The following is a 21,673-nucleotide window of genomic DNA, read 5'->3' as shown; positions in this document are numbered from 1 at the left end:
ACCTCAACTTCAGGATATTGCAAGTGATGCCACAATCAGAAACAGACTCCTCCTCTTTCTCCTCTCCATCCGATAGAAAAACTTGCTGTGTATCGGTGTCCTTGGTGTTTTCACTGATGGGAATACCAGGTTCATCTGTGAAAGACTCAGTTAAATCATCTGCTGTACAGTCGCCTGTTTCGTCCTCCTTGATGCTGAGCTTTTCCTGCCTCTTCTTCATGTCTTGATTTTCAGCAGAGGAGCAGCCTGCCTCCTCATCGATGCTATTAACAAAAATGTCTCCCACTGAGAGGCCATCTGTGTCAGCCAGCGCCTCGCCTGCGTCACACCCTTCAGCGTCCATGTCCTCTGTCATGTCTGTGTCAATCATCTCCACCACCTCCTCGGAGTAAGCTGTGAGTCCAGCATCACTGACCCACAGTGTCTCCAGGGAGTCCACCTCCTCTGTTAGAGCACTGTCAGTTAATCTCCAGTCCTCATCCATCTTCTGAATCATGTCTTCTTCCTCTTCCTTTTCCTCTTCGGTCACCTCACCGTCCTCCGGCCCCTGTGACACATTCTGTAGATCTTTTCGTGGTGATTTTATGACGTATGCGTTAAATTGTTCCTCTGCCTTAATCACATTGTTAGGACCATTCTTAGTCTCGTGCTCATCATCAACCTCGCCGTCTGAAATTAGTAAGCCACCATTACCGCATCCTCCCTGGTTGCCATTTAGCTCCGGTGCGACTTTAGGTTTCGGGGCAATAGAAGGTTTGGGACCCCTGGCTGCAGACATGAGAGGGGAGGGCAGCTTCAGGCTGCCGTGACAAACAAACCTTGGCTTTGGAGCAACAGAAGGCTTGGTGCTGTCTGAAAGAACAACAGGAAAAGGAAACTGTAAGATTATGTGCTTTAAAATAGCTTACAGGTCATTTGTATTGTGTCACTGTGACCTAAAACTGCTCAAAGATTCTATCTTCAGATGTAATAAAATTGTAATTGTATTATCAAGTGCCACATTTAAATATTTCCAGCTGATCATTTCGTTCACAAGAACTAATAGACAACCTGCTATAAAGATCATGCAAGGTTCCTGGGACCTTTCATTTATAGTTTACATTTAAAATCTGCTCAAAATTTTAAAATATGCTCCTTAATGGGCAGAATAAGGGACTTAAATGTGTAATGTAAGCTTTTACACCCTTTGAGAGAGAATACAAAAAAAATCTAAGGGATTTCCCTGACTCACTTCCTGTGATTCAAGTGAGAGAACCCCCTCTCAGGCTGCCTTTAGCTACTGCTTGTGGTATAATACTGTAAATGCGGTAAAGGATAATGATGAAAACAACATATGTATGTAAAGTGTATTTAATAAACTCTCACCCAGCAAAACTAAAAAAGATATTCCACATACTGCATGACTGCGGAGTCAAACTGTTTGCTTGAGTTTTAAAACTCAACATGAGCTCAGTTTGTGCTAAATCACACTGAAACCTCTTGACTCCATCAGTATGAAGCCAACCATCACTACACTGCCCCCTGACATCAGCAAACACTGTGTTAAGGACACTTTGGTTTGCTTCACATCCTGTGGCTACCGCTGGATTTACACTATATTCACAGAAACGTAGCGTCCGAGACAAAAAAAAAGTAAATTATAACATGTAAACTACAACTCTCTTTTCTCTCCCAGGCCAGCCCGATGCACTTGCTCCAAAATGTTTTAAATTAGCCCAAATATCACATACGCGGTGAAAAAAAACTGGCTTTTAAAACCAAATATTCAATTTCAAAATAGTCATCTCACCTATGTTCATTTTGGCGAAGCGACCATCTCCAGCATCTCGTTCACAAAAGCAGTTGCGATACACAGGATCTTTTTTTTTTTTTTTTTTCAATTTAAAAACGGAGCCCGCACCAAACTCTGTTGAACTGTCCAAACACACACATACATACACACACACGCGCGCGCGCACATACACACACTGAGAGAGACTGACTGAACACAGCTCGGTCTATCTTCCTCTGAGAGCGAGGCGCTGCTCAGCTGATCGTTTGTGCGTCCTACAGCGGGCAGGACGCGACTGGAAACCAAATGGAAAGAAGCTCGACCCGCTCCCCGTTACACACATTACACATTACACCACACCACAGGATCCCTGTGACAGCAGCAGCTGCAGCAACAGCAGTTCCAGCCCAGTGTTGGAGATGTTAACATAAGCCTGTGCAAGTGAATTGAATATACTTTGCAGCAACAAGGTGAATGCTAAAGCTGCAAAGGGTGTCATATGATGAAGCGAGTTAAGGCTCCGTCATGTAGATTTACATATTACTAACACAACCGCAGACTTCTAAATAAAACCTTTTCTTGCTCACTACACATTAAAACAACTTTTGGAAATAGAAAATAATATAAATAAGTACCACTTTATAAAATGGCACTCTTTATAAAGGGTCTGTAGGTTCTAGCCAAAGTCTTAATTGATCACCAGCAATTACCTAATTCTTTATAGGTAAGCCAATAGATGACTTTTTTGGTTGCCAGGTTGTGAAGTGTTTTGAAGAGAGTTTGGCTACCAACATTTATAGGTGCACTTAGATATATTAAAAATCCACATGGATGATCAAACAGTTATTAATACATTTCTAGCAAACAGACAAAATAAACACCAGACAAATGGATCTTCACAACCTGGCAACCCAAAAGTTCTTATTAATGGTTGACATCCACTCTATAAAGTATTAGTAAATGATTTTTAACCACTAATGAAGCCATTAGGTACAGCCTATAAGCCCTTAAAAATGTGGTGCCTTATCACAAAGTGGTACCAAAATAATATATACTGATTCACCTAAAAAAAACTACATACTATTACTTCTACTAAATAAAAAATTCCCTTTATTCCTTCTCTACAGTGTTAGAGCCTGTAATTACATCAGTTTAGATGAAGTTATGATTAGGTGAAAACAATACATCCTTAGATCCTAGTTGTTTCTGGATGATACTACCTTTAAGCCACATTTCTCAGCATTACCATTTATGTCCAATTAAAAATCACACTGTATCTGCATCTTAAATAAACTCTCCTGCATTGATAAACCAGCCTCGTTTGCCTTCACACCCGTCTGACTGTTTGATTGGTGTAGAACAAGCTCTTTTCTACATAACAGGAAACTGCTCTCCCTGTTTCCTGCACAGCCCAACTTCACATCCTTAGCAGTTTATGGACATCATGCTCACATTTAACCCTGTCGGTGAATTAACGGTGACTCACTGGCGGTGAAGTAAGGGGAGCTTTTTTTAAACTCTTGAACCGTGGTCAGCTGGTGAAGATTTATTACACTAAAAAGATATCTGTGCTGTGTATCACAGCAACACACAGTAGCATAAAGATGGGGAGTGGCTCTGTGGAGGCAGTGAGAAGAAAGAAATGGGAGTCAAGTGCCGGCTGTTTTGACACCACACCCAACACATAGCAACACATGAATCTATTTTCTATTTGGTGCCATCTGTATTTGTGTATGGACTGACCTCATACCTAAAAAATTTCCATTTTCGGACCATAAAACATGCATGCGATGAGATGTAATCCTCGTGTTACAGTACATTACATACTGTTGTTAGAGAGGCTGATCCAGGCCAAACGGCACACTGAAGCGTACTGAGTCTTTGATGAGCAGTTTCCTCTTTTGTATTCTTGTGCATCACACTTTAAGGTCAAAAATCAATCCACAGCTACATGACAAAATCTTAGACACATTAGTCCATAGCCACATGGCATTTGTCTGTGATGGTCTTCCTGATACTTTACAGCTTTAATAAATGGTTCAACACAGCCCAACACAAAACCTGGACAACACTTTAAAAAAAACACAATTCTAACTATTGAGTTGAAACAGTCACTTACTGAATATTAGAAACCACAAATGTGTTTATGAGCCTATAAACAGTGTTGTCACTAACAGAGTGTTTGGTTCATTGAAAAACATTATGTGAGTTTTCATATTGAGTCAATAAAACGGAGGACGGTGGGCTCTGTGGTCTGCAGCATGAGGGAATAATGACAGATCCTCTGACAAACATGGCCGATATGAAAACGTGTTTTGGGATGAAGGGGCTGGCGATATGTTTTTAGTTGACTATTACTTTACAACCGGTGATTGCCTGTAGCACTACTGTAGACCATTCATTCTGACTGAAGAGGTTAAACTTTAAAAACAGGTTACAGAGTCTTTCTTTTATTTTGAAAAAAAGCAGAGGTGGATACATATGTTCTCTTACTTGCACGTGTTGAAGCAGTTTTAATGCAGCAAACTTTTCACTCGTACTCGACTACATTTTGGGATAAAAACCAGCATTTTTACAACTTTACATTAGCATAAACTCGTCACGCTACATTTAAGCATTAGATGATCGTGATGTTGTTTAATGGGATTTTTGTCGTGGTATACGGATTACAATGTGAATTTTCATCACTAATTGGTGACAGATAAATATGTATGTTTGATTCTTAATCATTTTTATTTATTCACACTAATCAAGTTACTCACTTCTCTCAAGTAGTTTCTTTTCATTAGATACTTTAGGACGCTTACTTGAATAATCATTTTGTTGACTGCTGCGCTTTTACTTCTACTTGAGTTTTTTTTTTTGTTTTTACTTGACTCACTTGGCTCACTTCCTAAAACAGCCTGGCCACTGTATGCATCAAACATTATTCAACAGGAGTAAATACTTCATGTTTTGGAGACTATTTTCAGAGGTGGATTAATACACAATTTGTTCAATGAGTATTTACAGCATTGATTTATAATAAAATAGAAATAATAAATAAAAGTGCCAATATTTATTGTAATGAAGAAACATGGCACCCAGTGCAACAGTGTGGTTAACTGAAGTGTTTTTAATAGCTTTAGGACAACAATGGAGCTCTATGGCACAGAGGAATGAGCTACATCTGGCTGTGGACACTTGTTAGTACTCGGTTTTGGTCGAAAGGGATCCGTTGACAATAAGCGTGTGCTGATTCTTGCACTACAATGCGAGGGATTGTGTCCCCCTTCAAATCAAAATGAATGTGTCTATGTGTCGGAGTTCAACACCTAATCGATGGACTGTCCTTTACTCATGTGGAGCTCTCCCATGGTTTGGGATGTACGAGATCCAGGTCAGATAAACATACAGTCATGATATATGGGCTGCGTACAGTAACAGTACTGAAGAATGTCGGCATGTTTTCGGTAACATCTTAGAAAAACAAATCGCACCATGTGCAGTCTGAACCCTGAGGTCCATCTCTGTCTGTGTGTCTCCTTTTTGCGTCAGGCGAGGAAAGAGTGCGTCTCCTCCTCTCTCCTGCTCTGAGGTGAAACAATAAGACTGGGGCTTAAAAAAGGAACTCCATCTTGATATACTCCTTCCTGTGACTGTTTTCAAGTCTTTCAGCAAAACTAGAGCATGGAGGGCGTAGTCACCAAACTTAAAGGATAATCCCAGTTATTTTCAACATGGTCCTCACTGTCCTACTGTTATTTGAAAGGGGGGTTTATAAGATTTAGAAAAAAAAATGACACTTTCTCCATTGTATGTGTCTCCAGAGGACAAGAAGCCTGTTTAAATCACTTTATTTCCATTTGGATTATAACTGGACAATTGGGATCCATGAATTTTTCTAAGTCTATTAGAATTCCTTGTGTATTTACTCAGCTTCACAAATGGTGTGAATTATTTCAAATTAGCCGTGAAATGTGGATGTGGATGTTTTCACCACTGTGGCTTGGGAACAGCTTTTAAACACGTCAGTTTAATTAGTCTAATTTGTAACTCTAAGCTTTTATCAATAGTGCATATTCAAATTACTTTCTTAAAAAGCTAGATAACCCATTAGACACATATTTTTGTTTTAATAAGGACAGATTGAAATAACAAAGAAGCCTAGTGGCTGTTACTCTAGTGTCACTCCAATTCCCACTTTCACTGAACAACCAAGCAAACAGATGACCTTTGTTGTGTACATCCACTCACAAACACACATAAAGACAAAACACAGATGCACATTTGTGTATCCTTGGAAAGTATTGTTCACCTGTGTTGTCTTTGGCTGCACTGAATCCTGTAAACTGTCGAGTTTTTGAACAAATAGGACACAGGAACAAACTCTTGTGTCACATCGGTCTAATTTTAGTTTCCCTTCACATCATGACGAGGAAGAAAACACAGCTGGAGGGTTGTTTTTGTTCTTCTGTGAGAACTTTCTGACAGGTTTACAATGGGAATCGTTTTTACCAAGGAAAGCTGTAAAAAATAAGATTTATGACAGACAGAAGATTTCTATATGAAAAATGTCTATCTTCATCATATATTTGTTTTCCTGTCTTAATGTGTTTCATTCCTACACATAAATGTATTAGTGTTTTTACCTTCATAGGGAGCAATAATAGCGTTGACTCAGTACAATAAACAATAGACAATATGAACAGGGTTATTTGTGCTGTAAGGAAACATTTTAACTAAATCTGAGTCAATGATGTCTGTGCTATGGTTTAATACTGATTTATATTGCTTTATATTCTCTTTAATACATTACCAGTCAAACTTATAGACATAGACACCCGGTGTTAGTGGGCTGGTTTTCAACATTTCCTACGCTTTCCAAATGAACAGTATAATGCGCATTAAAAGAGATTTATTCATTGTCTTTGACTTTCAGCAGATTTGTCACTGTTGATTTAAGTGACATCCATTAACAGAAATTGAACAACACCTCCATCAGGTTCTTGTCATTGGAAGCAATAAGTCTAATGACCATATTTATGTGCGCACTGATCACACATCTCCATAAAACCACACTGGGTTAACCTGAATTGACCCTCTGTCGTGAGTGTTATGTGTGTGTCAGTGTGTTTTTGTGTGCACCACACAAGATAGTGTTAACTGTTTGGGTGATGGATATACAGTAAATTTAATACGAGAATGCAAAAGGATCCTGGGATTCCTTGTTCAGCAATTCTGACACAAGGGTTGAACTCAACGCATCCTTATTAGGACAAGGAATACAAATATTCCTCTGACAAAAGGATTTGATATTATCACACGTTTGATCACTTAAAAAGATAGAAATACTGTTTTCTATACCAGAGAAGAGGCTGCTATGGGCTAAATCCGCATTGCCTTGACTATAAATAAGATATCCAGTGACATTTCTCTCTTTTCAGGATTACTTAAACATTTACCGTCCTTGAAGTCTTATTGTTGACAGAAAATATGTATTCTACTATCACTACTTGCTAATATGGGTGTTTGTGGCAGAGCTGCTGTGTGTTTAAAATCAGATGCTTACTTTAGTTTGGCAAACTGCCATTTAAGTTTCATTAATAATGAAGAGAAATGCAGGTGGGATAGTCTGTTTTTTTAAAGGCAACATTAATCTTCTACTGAAGGACACATTGAGATGCAAGTAGCCCCTTAACAGCCCCTGGATCTTACAATCAATACAGCCAATGTGATGCTGGAGCGAGCAGGAGTGACAATGCTGCTGCCAAAGAAACATTGCTTCCTCCCTTTACAGCATCTAATTTAGGCAAAGTCACTGACTGTCACATATGACCATCAAATTCACTTCATTGACCTGATCCGACAACACTGAGCACATTTAAAACTCTCATTATTCAGCTGCTGCCTCCTGCTCATGTGGATTGCAAGACTTTTATTGTGTAAGGGTGTTGTGGGTACAGTACTCAGTAGGCTGCAACAAACTTATGGAGCTGCCAAACAGCAGACAGGGTTAACTGCTCTGCAAGCCCAGCCAAAGGAGGACTCAGCGCAACTGAAACAAGCCTGCTTACAGTCTGGGTGCTGAACAGAAGATAATTGGAGATCTGAATAATTGGTGGAGGGCTGGGGAGAATCTGGAGCATGCCACCGGACTCAAGTCCAGGCAGGAAAAGAACAAAGCTGGTGGAGAAAGGTTGTAGAGCCAGAGCTCAGTATAAAGTTGCAACAGGAGCAGGTGACATTTATGAATATCAAACCTGTTTCCTGCAACACGGAGAACGGCAGCACAGCAGTCTGCACAGGTTGCAGAGAGGGTGGAGATGGTCACACGGGGACCACAGTGGCAGAATGACCAACCCAAGCCAGCAGCAAATAGGTCGACAGGTTCTAGAGGAACAATGAATATGAAATGTAGTGGCTGAAGCAAAAAATGCAAGAGGCCTTTCACACCAAAAGTCACTGATGTCACCGGATGTGTGGGTTCAAGATTTAGGAGAACAAAAGCATAATCTTATTGTATATGAGATCTTTTTAAATTCAATTGTCACAATGTGACTATCTGTGTTACCTGTAAATGCAAGACTGTACTCTGTAGCCTGGCTAGTGATAACCAGCTTCTTACGCCACCAAGGAACAAGCATTTTCAGCATAGTGGACGACATGTCATATGTCGCATGCCAGCTTGTTCGGAAAGACTGTAACTCCACCTTCAGGTAAATAAGGAGGGGGGGTCACATCATCACATGATTTATATAAAATTACTAGGGCTGCCTGGTCTTCCTTTCCATAAAATTACACCAACATATAGTATGTACATGTATTTTTTATTACTGTGAGATTAAAAATGTAAAAGAAAATTTATTCAAACCAACACTGGGTGAGTAAAAGCTTCAGTCTTTTTGCGAATCAGTGCTTTAAGAAGATGTTCCTCTACTGGTTATTAACCATAATATGAAGCAACCACTGAGCTCTGAAGTGTAGTGTAAACACAAATGTCAAATGCCGCTTGTAGCACTATTTGCTGCATCTGTTGACTGCAGGTAGAGAACACCCTGGGTGGTTTAGAGGAGGCAGAGAGTGAGAGTGGACTGCCAATGAGTCCACAGTCCCTTTCCTTCCCCTTTCACTCTCTTTCTCCCTTTCACACGGGCAGAATTTATGAGGCCATTACGAGTGTGCATGCAGTGTCAACAGTGCCCAGCTAATATCTTTATCCAACACGCGGCTGTCAGACGACACATGCACTGCCCAGGAGACAAACTGCCCTCCCAGCAGCAGCAGTTCAGCTGAACACACACTTAAGACATTTAACATGCCTCAGCATCTCAAGCACATTAGCTGGCTTTAAGGTAGCAAACTGCTTAAATGATGAATTCATCACAAACTCTTACTATGAACAAATCTGCTGAGAGGAAACTGAAACCTGGTCAGATGCCAAGAGGATTAAAATCAATGCACTGCAGCTTCGAACACAGCGACATATAGAAATAAATTCAGGTCCGTATATGGTAACTAGGGCCTTTTTAAGACTAACCACAACAGATTTGTTGATGTCAATCAAGGTTTTAACAGTTTTCATCATATTTAAGCAAAGTTCTTACATGCTACAGAGAGCAGTGAAACAATAAGCCTGGTGTTATTCTAGCTAATTTCTCATCGTCAACAAATTCCATGAATAGACTAAAACGAACAGTGCGTCAGTCCATCATTCAATACTTTCTGACTTCCCCAGCAGTCGAACCACTGGACTAAACAACCAAACTACATACAGTATAAAAGGTAAGTTAAAACTAGCTCCACCTCAACCAACTTAAACACTGATGCATTAGTATTAATATCTAATGAAGTCAGATATATTCATCACAGGGGACATTTTCCTTTTTCTTTCACTTTTGATACTTTCACAATTTAAGTACGTTTTTCTAATCATACCTGTAATTTTATGCAGGTAGGATTTTCAATGCAGAACTTTTACTTGTATTTTAAATTCATGTTATGGCACTTTTACTGAACTAATGAATCCGACAACTTCTTCCACTACTGTTGGTCAGTGCGTTGGTGTGGCCAGCTGATGTATTTCTAATAGTGGTTGGACAACAGTAAAGGTCCATGGCAGAGGAATAAGTTATATATCAGGCTGTAGAACTGCAAAACATCAAATGACACCCAGCCCTAATTACTACAATAGGTGGTCAATAGAGAGCAAAGGTGTTACTTACAACATAAATTCAGCCAACCCATGTTGTGAATTGAACAGCAGCCAAACACTGACATTAGAGACTCCACGGGGCCTTTGTCCCTCTTTCTCTGATCCATCTGCTGCTGGGGAGACACTGCAGCAGGTCTGCCATCGGCTCACTAGCGCCAGTCTGTTTTACATGTGGCTGTTTGACACAACACAGCGGGAGCAGCATTATGGCCTGGTGGCAAGAGCGGCTCAGTAGCTGTGGCAAGCATTAACTCACATTACGCACACACCAACTCATTACAGCTCACAATGGGGTGATGCTGACAGAGGGACCCGGGCCTCCATCTGAAGCACATCGTCTCACAGTGTGGAGGTGGCGATGCACGCCGGTGGAAGATGCTATTCACTGATGGACCATTAGAGGAGCCCACAGCAGCAAAACCGTGCTTTCATTGAGCAGTGTGGGATGTCGAGGCAATAATGTGTTTTAATTGTCTGCCCCTACGGACACTGCTCTGATTTGAAAGCTTGTGGTCAAATAAATCTGATTTTTTTCCTAATTTTTTCAACATCCTTCTCTCTCTATTATGTGCTGTGTTTGGCCTCCAAATTATGAAAAATGTATTTCAAGTGACCACATTCTGTTAAGTGCAGGTTCTAGGCGCCAGTGTTACTAATTTTTCAAAGTAGTGGCAGCAGCATGAGTTTTACTAGCAGTAGTAGAAACAGTATCTGTAACAGCTGCAGAGATCGCAGCAGTAACAGTACTATTAGAAGTAATAAGTAAAACAAAGGGATGAAACCAGTTCTGGTTGCTATTCTCCTTGCACCTTTGTATTTTAGTATCCCCTCAACTTCTATTACTTTATTAATTAGTTTATATCGTGTGGCATTTCTGTGAGGACAAGTGAAACTCCTGCAGAGCTCCAAAGCTGAGATAAGCACACAGAAGAACAACTTGCATCCCTCAGCGAGGATCATGTCGTGGTGAAAAGAAATGAAACCAACCAGTTGTCCACCTCAGGTGGTACAGTACAGAAGGTAAAATTAATTTAGATGGATAAAGCTGCTTACGTATCAGAAATGAAATGTAATAAGCTCTAATGAATGTTAGATTTCCACTTGTCTCTCTTTCGGTCTTGCTAGACCTCACAAAAAGCCCCCTATTGTTTTATGACCCAACTGAGAAACTCATCTCAAAGTTACTTTACTTCTTAACTTAGCAGTTTTTTCCAGCAGTGTTGTTTTGTACTAGTGTGCATTCCCGATACTTTTATAACTTTTACTTGATTTCTAAGTCAAAATCTCCCATTTAAAATGTTACATCTTTTAAAATGCACAGTCCCACCCGAGGGACGCTTCGGCCTTCGTAGGGCTACTTTAGGTGTGTTTTGGTTTCTACCGCTCTCCATCTTCACACAACCTTGACAAATTATACGTTGTTGAAAATCGATGAAACTCCTGATTCTATCTGTGCAAAGCATTTCAGGATCATAACAAGTTAACTTTCAAAGGAGACCAGAGTTATGACTGTAATCAACGGAGATGAATAACAGTAACCTTTTTATTTTGGGTAAATTACTTTTGGGCTTGTGCACAAAAATGGGGATATCTGTTATAAAGGTTACAAAAATGTTTTTTATATATACTGTATCTCATGGTCACATAGTTATTTTCACACCCTCTATCCCAAACAAGTTCTTATAAAACTCACTGTGTGCATTTACATCAGGTTTCTGGAGTATCCTGGTTATTTCTTATTTGCATGTAAACATTACAGCTTAATAGTTGGACTACTAAAGTAAGAATTTTGCATTTGTGAACGGGTCTCATAAATGTTTTCGAACAACTTAAGAGTCTGAGAAACCTTGACCTGAAAACTGCAGTCTCTCTTCAAGACTGTACTATTAGTTAATTTTTTATAAACTTCATTAACCTCTACTAGTTTTCTAAATTTGTTTGTTGACTCAGTATGGTTGATTTTACAGATCGACTCTTAATGACCTATTATCTTTAATGGCCTTTTATCTTTATACCCTCCACTTGTTTTTATGTTAATGCCTGTAATTTAAAAGAAGAATCTTAAACTGATCCTAAAAGCTTAAAATCCTGTCTCTTTGGGCTATTTTTGTCTCTATGGCTACAGTCTAAAATTGCTCTGTTTTGTTGACTAAAGCTTCCGATCTCAAGGATTGATCCAGCTCAATGATCTTGTAGTCGTAGCACCAACCCTGAATTTATGAGTTTGATTCCCGCTCCAAGTTTGTGAGTTCAGTCCCCAATTGGGTCATTGAAACTCTGCATCATAAAACCGCACCCAGGATTAAAAACCTTTTACAGACGAGTTGTTGTCCGAGGTTGTACCATATCTAACCCCTCCTGGAGTAACGCCAGCAGTAAACTGTGTGCAGATTCAGGGGAAGACCTGTGTGATGAAATGTTGCTTCTACACTTTGTTCAGGATTAACAAACAAGATATAAAGTGTTATTTAGAGAGCTTCAGAGGTGTTGTTAGGCGGGTTTTGTTACCTTTGGACAGAGCCAGGCTAACTGTTTCCCCCTGTTTCCATTCTTTATGCTAAGCTAAGCTAACTGGCTGTGGTACCTACACATTTAACAGACAGACATGAGAGTTATATCAACCTTCTCATCTAACTCTCTGCTAGAAAACAAATGTGTAGTCAAACTATCACTTTAAATCTAGCAAAGAATCAACAATTCCTTTGAGTTACTTAAAAGATTCTGCACAGTCCAAAAAGCACAATAAGACGTACTTACGAAAGGAAAAGTAAATTACGCTTCAAGTGACCTCAATCAGCAGTGGTGTTTCAGATGATCCATGAAATTATTAAATATTTTCTATATTGTATAAATTTAAAGAGCTTTGCTTTGGAAATATTGAAATTGCATGCAGTGTATGTTTATTTAGGTGTTTTGCATAGCATGGATGATGTTTTCTTCTTTTTATTATTTCTTTTACAGTTTTAACAACTACATGTCTGTTAGACTCTGAATCTTACTGCAGCAGCATTAGTTATGTCAAACGGAGCCATTACTGATGAGGCTCTACAAGACACAATCACAAGCAGCTGCTGACCAACAACACAAAAACTCAGAACGTAAGCTTTAACATTACATACCGTAACTTCAGTGTGTCTGAAGGTCACAGGGCTGTGAAGGGGGTTTATTTGGTCTTACCATGTCTGAAATTTCACTTTGAAGAAGGGATAAACATTGCAGCCCAGTGTCCTGGCCATTCCTGGTTTGCCTTTTATTCCAGTATAACTGAAATAACAAGGGGTCAAACTGGTCCTGCTGCCCCCTCTGGATCAGGGACCTGCCATAAAAGACCATGCCATAAAGACAACATTAATTGCGGACATAAAACAGGATCCTCAAGTCATAATCTGCCTCATCAAGGCTCTATTAGCTGCACTGTAAGGAATATCAACAGTAAACTAACACCTCCGCTCTAGTTATGTGCCAGTATAGGTTTGAACAGCACAGATGGGGCTGCTGGTTTAACAGCTAATACTTTGCAAAAAATATTAAGTAAACTAAATTACTAAAAAATCCCACTACCATGGATCTGAAGTGGCTTCCAAGTGCTGAAGGTAATTTATTTCCTATTATGAAAACAGCAGGTTGCCATTTCCCTCGGCCAAAGCGCGATTAAACTGCCACAACTAAATGCAGAGATCATTTCTCAGTGCAGCTGGTCCCTGAGAGGAGGGCGGACCTGTCAATGAGACACACCTTCCTGCCCCTAATAAGTGATTAGTCCCGTCAAAGTGGTGAGTCAGCAAGTTAAATTAAGATGAGAAAATGCATTTTTCTCCAGTCTGTGTTAGTTACTTGTGCTGAGGTAAATCTACACAAAATAGAAGAAGCTGCTCTGAGTGCTACACAGCCATCATTCATTCAAGAAAATTTACTATAAATATTCATAAAGAACGTACAGCCATGCTAGGAGCTATGTGAAGCTGTACTTAGGCACAGCGGTGATTTAAGCTAAATGCGTAAGTCAGCAGCATGCTAACACGTTCAGTGACAGAGTTGCTACAACAGCATGCTGATGTGTAGCAGGAATAATGTTTACCATGTTCACCATCATAGTTTAGCGTGTTGGAATGCTAACATTTGCTAATTAGCACTAAACACAATGTACAGCTGAGGTTGACGAGAGCATCATCAGTTTTGCAGGTATCAAACAAATCAAAATTGTGACTTGATGGTGACACAAGAGGAAAAGTCAGAGGATCACCTGTGGTCCATCCTGTGGGGGACATGAAATATTGCGAATGTTGTTTCATTTTAATCCAACCAACAGTTGTTTAGACACTTTCCTCAGAACCACAATTTGTAATGGACCCGCTAGAGGAAAAGTCAGGTGATCACTATAGCCATAAAAATTAATCCACTGGCAACCATGAACATCTGTACAAAATTTCATAGCAATTCATCCAACAGAGATTGAGATATTTCAGTCTGCACCAAAGTGGTGGACGGACAGACTAACAATGCCATGGTTCAAGAAAAAAGGCCTTACCACAAACAAACTCAAGCTGCTTATTAATGCTAAATTCTACTGTTGTAAACTTCGGCGCAGAAGCTGTCTGAGTATATGTTTCCCACTCTGCTTGGACTGGTCTAACTTGAGGCCGCAGGAACAAAGAGGGGAAAAAACACTGTTTAAGGTCACAGTGGGGTCAACAATCCACCACACCAGGAAGAGAACCACCTCCTCATACAGGAGATTCACACAACACATAAAAGTGCCAAACTACCTGCTCTCTTGCCTGAGAGAGGAAACAAGCGAGCCAGAAGTCATGCCAAATATATAATTAAAAGGGTCATGGGACGATCTGGTCTTTGATCTGTGGCTAAACTGTAGTTCCAGTTTGTATTAATCAGACTACTGGCAGCTATCAACTCCTCTGAAATATCTCCCCTCTTGTTTCCTGTGTTTCGGCTCTCACATGGCTCCTGTGGACCAGGACGAGGCCTGAGGTCGGAGTCAGTCTCATTTCAAAACACAGACACTAACGTGATCCACTGGTAGAAATATAGTCCTTTGTAATGTAACAGGCTTACTTCTGTGATATGCAGTGAGGTTATATGGGCGACAGTACAGTTACAGAAGTTACTAAATCATCTCCTAATGTTATAAATTGCCTCTCCACATTACACAGTGGTCTTTTAAATGACTCTCAGGAACAGCGTGGTAATATATTATCTGGGAAGCTGGGTTTGGGGCACAGAGCCGAGAATGAACTCACTAACATGATTTAAAATGTGAAATAAGACTGGTCTCCACTCTAATTATACCGACAAGTGAGGAGACTGAGAGGAGACTGCATTCAAACGTCCATCTCTTCTCTGGAGTTGGAAACTGAAATTGTAACTGTTTGAGACTCACCATACGCAGGGATCAGAAGAGTTCAGATCTGTTTGCAAGACTTTCTCCTGAAGCTGGGCCTGTGTGAGAGGACAGAGGGAGGAGGTGATGCAGAACACCACGGATGCGTCCGTTCAGGCACCAGAGAACAGCAATGAAGAGGTTCACCTCAGGTTACTAATGGCTTAAATTTCAGCAGTACAGTACCCTGGCAACCATTTCACAGAAAAAGACTTTTCTGAAACTAAATGCACTCACACCTTCTTCCCAGCTGGCATGACTTCACACAGTTAGAGAAATAAGAGGAAACATATTGTAGAAAGAAAGGCAAATCTTAAAGTTTGCAGTGTAAATTCAAACACTCATATGCAGAATTGGTTTGAAGTGAGATAATTAATCGATTAGTTGACTGGCAGAAAAATAATCTGCAACTATTTTGATAATCAATTAATGGTTTAAGTCAGCTCTTAAGTAAAAACCACAAACATCCCTTTCTTCCAGCTTCTCAGTTGTGCTGATTTATTGCTTTTCTCTCTTAATGTGATAATAAACTAAACACTGTTGGGTTTCGGACTCACGGAGGGAGAGATCAAGTCATCTGGAGCCATCATCATGGGACTCTGGGAAAGCATGATGCACATTTTTCACTATTCTACGACAATTGTCAGACATAAAATGACTAATTTAATGGAAAAAATAATCAGCAGCTTAATCGATAATGAAAATGACTGTTAGCTGCAGCCCTAGAATGATTCCCTCTAATAGTTAACATAAATCACTGCAGTGCACAAGCAGTCCGGTCACTCGCAGAGGTTTTCTCAACATGAAGGTGTACAGTACCATCTGGTGGATATTTTAATCCAGAAGCTCAATGTCCAGACTGCAATAACCTTCCAGATTTCACACAGGTGCCAACACCTCATTTCATTACACAAATGCTTCACGATGTGGAAGCTCTCTATGAGGAAGAGCTGAAACAACTGTTTAAAAACTAAATTAAAAGCATTTTACACAATGACAAAAAAAATATCAAACAAAAAAGCGAGAACAATGTCCTCTTAAATTCCTGATATTTATTGGACGCTACTACTCCACAGAGCAGTGACACTGGGCCTCATGCAAGAACCAGTTGTATGAACAATTAGTTCTGAAGTGGCATGTGCGAGCGATTTTACAGAAACTGTGGCGTTCACCAATCATCTCATACTCAAATAAAATTCACGAGTGGTCCAGGCCTGTCGTATGGGTCGTTATTAACAGACGTAGTGTCAACATTTTCTAATTTTTTTGTGTCCTCTAATATGATTACTGTGTTGAAGCTCTGCAGCGTGAAGTCCTTTTCAATCTTGCATGTCATTTTTGTGAATGAACCTTCCCCAAAAACGAAAGCAGATGATACAACCTTATATTGCAGTTTTAATGGTGTTGATTAGGCTAATGATAAAATCTCACGAATGTGCACCTCGTCAAGAACAGGTGGGACTCATCGGTCTGAAAGGAGCAATTTACGTCAGGTTTGTGCAGCTAAGAGAATCCGACAAACACTTGTACTTTTTTCTGAGGTTTGTTTGTACAAGAGCAGGAAGACAAGAATACGAAGATGTTCCTGCATGAGGCCCAGTGTTCTGTTGTTTCTGTGATTTCCTCAAAAAAGTACACAGCAGTATTTACAAAGCCCAATATGAACCAACTACACAGCAAACACAGTATTTCAGAGATCAGGTAGAGTTCCTGTAGAAGGACAGCATGTCGTCCAGACTCTGAGAAGGGCCCTGAGGGGGCTGCTGGGCCTGGCTGTGGTCCGTGGGCTGCTGTGGCTGAGACTGGCTCTGCAGCTGAGGTGGATACTGGGGCATATACTGGGGGAAGTACTGAGGGGGGAAGTGAGGAAGCAGGTGAGGTGGACCTGCAAACTGAGGAGGATGTGGAGGAGGAAATGGGGGATAAAATGGAGGGGGGGGATGCTGGGGATTAAAAGGGGGAGCAGACACAGCAGCTAAAACAACGGGGGGGTCTGAGGGTGGCGGCTGTGATGGGGTCTGTGGCTGTGAAGGAGTTGGATGATTTTGTTGAGGTGGTGAAGGAGTAGTTTTAGCCTGAGGTTGTGGTTCCTCTTTGTTTTCAGAGATTTGTACGGGGCCCTTTGTCCACTTGAAGGACATTTTGGATTTATTTTCCAGAGTTTTACTCTTCGCCAGTCTTTGTCTCTTCTCATCAGTAAAATATGCAGAGGGAGGTGCAAATTCTGATTCACGCTCTTCCCGGCGCCGACTTTTCCACTCGCTAAACATGAACTCTGAAATAAAAATAAACAGCTGTTAAAAGGCTAATTTTCAGATCCAGCACACGCATCCAGTTTATTGTTATAGGCGAGTAACCACGATCTTTATAACCCTTAACAACAAACAGTTATAGCAGACAGCAATTCCTTGTTCACTTTGAATTCTCTCATATAAATATCTAAGCACAGCTCCACACAAGGAGACAGTGCAGGACACTTTTGTCCACCTCTGTACTCGTGACGTAAGGAGGAATTCAGCATATTTATTATGGGTACTTAAATAATAAGGTTTACCTTTGCCTCTGTCCCATTCTCTGACATGAGGAACTCCTGGTTTAGTGTCCTTTCTCTCTTGGATCTCCACTTCCACCTTCTTCACTGTGCTGACCTTTGGGGAGTCCTCTGGTGGAGGTGGGGGTCCTATTAGTTCAGCTTCCTCTTCCTCTCCTGGGAGAAACAATTCACAGCAATCCCCTATTATTACTCATGAGATCATTAAAATGCAGTATGCAAACTGACTTCTACATTTCTGTAATACCAAACAGGGTGGATTCTGACCTTCATTCTCCTCTCTCTCTGCTTCTTCATTGCCATCCAGCTTGGTCTTCATCTTCCTCTGCCTCACCTTGGCCAGTCGGGCCTGCAGGATGGCCTGCCTCTTATCCTTCAGTCGTTCTCTTTTACTACGCTGATCTGTTGTCTGAAGAACACGACAGATGCAGGGAAACAAAGATTGAGCAAAACTGAAAGAGGCATGAATCATCTCTTTAGACTGAAAATAGCTTGTATTCACTGAATCAAAGAAGCATACAAGGACTTTTAGTGTGTAGCAGTATGGCTAAAGCTGGTAACAGCTAATGATAAAACAAGGTGAATACAAAAAGGGGTATATGGCCATCTATGTTGGACTAGTAGTGAGAAGGGGGACAATTTTATTATGTTTATATTCACACACTTCAAATAAACATTTCTCTTGAGTTTATATTTGCCAGGTGATCCGCAGCTCACCTGGTCTCTGAGCATGTCCAGAGTTTCTCTCTGTTTTCTACGCTGGTCTTGATCCTGAGAGAACGCAAAGTAGCCCACACCAAGCTCTCGAGCCTCTGAGATGAACAAACACACACATTTTTTTAATTTCTTTTTTACAGCACAAGACTGAAGCAAGTCCCTTAATTTCAAATACACTTAAAAAAAAAGCTTTGGAAAAGCTTTGATAGTAACCTTGTCCTCTGATATCCTCATAGTGTATTGGTCCAACAGGCCTCTTCAGAGCCTCCTCTTCCTCCCTCTCCCACTCCTGCCTCTGCAGCTCTCGACGCATGTCCTCTGAGAGTAAGGTCTTCTCAGTTGAGGTTTTTCTACATGGAATAACAATAACAAATAAAAGGGATGCAGTTCCCTGCATGACACCAAAATCTAGTCTTCTGTGTTAAAAAAATAAATAAATAAATAAAAAACATTGCCTGCATCTTTAAAGTGTTATTCATTTATAGACAACTAGATTTACCCTTGTCCTTTGAGGTCTTGGTCCATTTTTTTAAAATCTGGCAGATCCTTCTTCATGCATCTTCGAGATCGGCCCAAAGCGTCCACATAGTCCACCCTACAGAGAAACAAAACAGCAGGAGAACAGTTTATGAATAGGTTTTTAATCATTTTCTACTTCAGTCATACTTATACTTACATAAAAGAATACATTTTCATATTTTTTATTTGTACTTGTTATCATTATAAGGAGCATGGTGGGGTTAGAAGAGGTCATGGTAGTACCAGTTACAAATATCGTTCAGAGTAACATAAAAACATACTACATATTACCAAAGCTAAACCCAAGAAAATGAACTGATCAGACATTACCATTCCTCTTCTGGGTTTTGAGGAGCAGGTATAGGTGTCAAATCATCTCTTTCCTCATCCTCCTCTCTCTCTGTGTCCCTCTGTGCAAGTGATTGTCTCTTTTTGTCAATAATCTTCTGCGTGAAATCAACCAGGAATAGACCCTCTGTCTCCTCATCTGACACAAGACAAGTTAAATCAAAGTAAATACATTTCATTGTGTAACAGACTATCAGGGGGGATAATTTATACTTTACACCAACCTGGAAAGTCTCCTTTTGTCATCTGATCGTAGAGTTTGGCCTTCTCCTCCAACTTGCGTCTGTTGTGAAAGCAGGAATGAGGTGTCAGATGTTTTCATCACTTGTGTTTTGTGGCAGTAAACACTCTGTATATGTGCTGAACTCACCTTGCTGTGTCAAGATTGTTCTTCTCCTCGGCCAGTTGCTCTGCATCTCTCTCAGCCCTTGCTGAAACACCAGCGTTTTGTTTGCTCCAGACATTAGGTTTCTACACAGTAGCATAGAGACAAGATATGCCGGTCAGTGATCTGTTATTATACGAGCAGGTAAAAATATGTCCCACAGTAACACATACTGTACCTTCTCTTTGGATTTTGATTTGAATCCAGCGCCGGTATTTTCTTGCTCAAGTTTCTCCTGTTTGAATTTCTCCTGCTTCCTGTACAGTTCAGCTTTAAGGTCCACTAACTGTAAGAAACAAAACATTAGCGGAAAATCAGTTTGTTCTTTAGCTAACACAACTGTAGCCTAACTGTGTGTTTGCTAGTAGTTTGGCCTGACAGCAAGTCAGCTAACGTTAGTCGTTATTATTAATTGATTAAACGCAACACAGCCACACATGGTATGAATAAAGAGGTTGTAAATCTCGCAAACTCACCGATGAAGCAGTCACTTGGAAGGGGGTCTTCTTTTTATCCATGTTTATTACTTTTTTTCCGACACCGTAACGATTCAGGTTGATGCTGTGATAACCTACTCTGACTTCTTCGTGGGTGTTTCCCTCGCTGGTGAAATATTGTTTTACCGCCAACTAGTGGCAGTAACTACAGCCAGAGACAGTTTCAGCGCACTTCTTCTTTTGATTTGATTGGCGGTTAGCAACCAGCTTTCAGGTGCATTACCGCCACCTACCGGACTGGAGTGTGGAACATTAGATTGGTAGGAAATAAATAAATATAAATGAATGAATGAATGAATAAATACATGAATTGATTAATTTAACAAAGATAATTAGATGAATAGATGACTGCAGATTCCCCCTGATGCATCTCCAAGCAGGTTCCCAACAGCGAATGTTATCTTAGCCTTCTTTGATCTCAGAGTCTTCCTTTCCTCCTCATAACCCCCTACAGCTCATGCTGAACAGATTCTAGATGAATACAGTGTGCACATCTACCAGTTGGATGTTTGCCTATTTTGTGTATTGTCAGATTGAGTCTGGTATGTCCTATCCTGAGACCAGTACCATCTTCACACTGCCCCATGACTCTGTCTTAATCACATTTTTTCTCTCCTCACATCCTCTTGATTTCTTCACAAGCTGAGCCCATTTCTTAAATAGTATCTCCACTATAAAATATCTGTAGTAGGGACTTGCAATGCAAAGGTTTACTTGAAAAGTAAAACTTCATTCAAAGGTTCCCTCTGCTTTCTGTGATGATCTCAAGAACAAATGAGTGCAAAAATGTTTTAGAAATGATATGAACATTTGCCCCCCGATCTTCTCATAGTGAATCAGCCTCCTCCTAGCTTTTTCTTCCTCTGTCTTCTACCCCTCTCTTCTAGATTGCAGCCGTCAACACATGTTCTTTGATACAGTATGTCAGCTGGTTCATAGAAATAATTATACAAGTCAGGCTAAGATGACCTGACCTGTACTTTTGTGCAGTATTTAGAAATGAAAACCTTTTAATATAAACCTATGGCATTAATGCCTTAGTGGAACTTAACATTTAAGGTACTTTCTTATCTGCTTCCAAGCAATTTGACCACTGAAGAGAGTGTAGTAGTTCATTACTTACACTCATTAGCAACAAACACAGCAAGAGACAACTCTGAAATGTCATATAGTAAAATGTGTGTGAATAGATGCCCTGAACACTAAATCTGTGTCTCGGGTTGAGGTTGTGGATATGGATCAATTTGGGATCTAAAATTTGAGGATGTGGTTCCTTACTGTACTGCACACATT

General features: G+C 40.3%; 2 protein-coding genes across 2 annotated transcripts in view; both read right to left on the bottom strand.

Moving 5' to 3' along the window:
• LOC111221626 (FYVE, RhoGEF and PH domain-containing protein 5-like) overlaps positions 1-496 on the bottom strand; it is a 28,439-nt gene extending 27,943 nt beyond the window's left edge. The window contains exon 1 of the mRNA XM_022745079.1: positions 3-496. Coding sequence (XP_022600800.1) covers positions 3-496 — 494 coding nt within the window. The remainder of the gene's footprint in view (positions 1-2) is intronic.
• Positions 497-16,144: 15,648 nt separating this feature from the next.
• ccdc174 (coiled-coil domain containing 174) lies at positions 16,145-20,446 on the bottom strand. Its single transcript, XM_022745411.1, has 11 exons — positions 20,360-20,446; positions 20,062-20,169; positions 19,869-19,969; positions 19,723-19,781; positions 19,481-19,637; positions 19,131-19,226; positions 18,845-18,981; positions 18,632-18,726; positions 18,182-18,323; positions 17,918-18,070; positions 16,145-17,638 (listed from the first exon to the last, which is right to left on the bottom strand). Exons 1-11 carry the CDS (start codon positions 20,399-20,401, stop codon positions 17,061-17,063), a joined length of 1,668 nt encoding a protein of 555 aa, XP_022601132.1. The 5' UTR covers positions 20,402-20,446; the 3' UTR covers positions 16,145-17,060.
• Positions 20,447-21,673: the final 1,227 nt, after the last annotated feature.

The sequence above is a fragment of the Seriola dumerili genome, unplaced genomic scaffold, assembly GCF_002260705.1.
Source record: "Seriola dumerili isolate Sdu_G_001 unplaced genomic scaffold, Sdu_1.0 BDQW01000088.1, whole genome shotgun sequence".
Taxonomy (NCBI): Eukaryota; Metazoa; Chordata; class Actinopteri; order Carangiformes; family Carangidae; genus Seriola; species Seriola dumerili.
The sequence above is the reverse complement of the archived record's forward strand: the minus strand, read 5'-3'. Positions and strand labels throughout refer to the sequence as shown.

Bases quoted from the DNA above. Each gene is read 5' to 3' on its own strand.
- ccdc174 (XM_022745411.1), bottom strand. From the start codon at position 20,401: ATGGATAAAAAGAAGACCCCCTTCCAAGTGACTGCTTCATCG. The intron at 19,782-19,868 runs GTGAGTTCAGCA...CTTTCACAACAG, and splicing joins AACAATCTTGACACAGCAAG to ACGCAAGTTGGAGGAGAAGG. The intron at 18,727-18,844 runs GTTACTATCAAA...TGTTCATCTCAG, and splicing joins TGAGGATATCAGAGGACAAG to AGGCTCGAGAGCTTGGTGTG.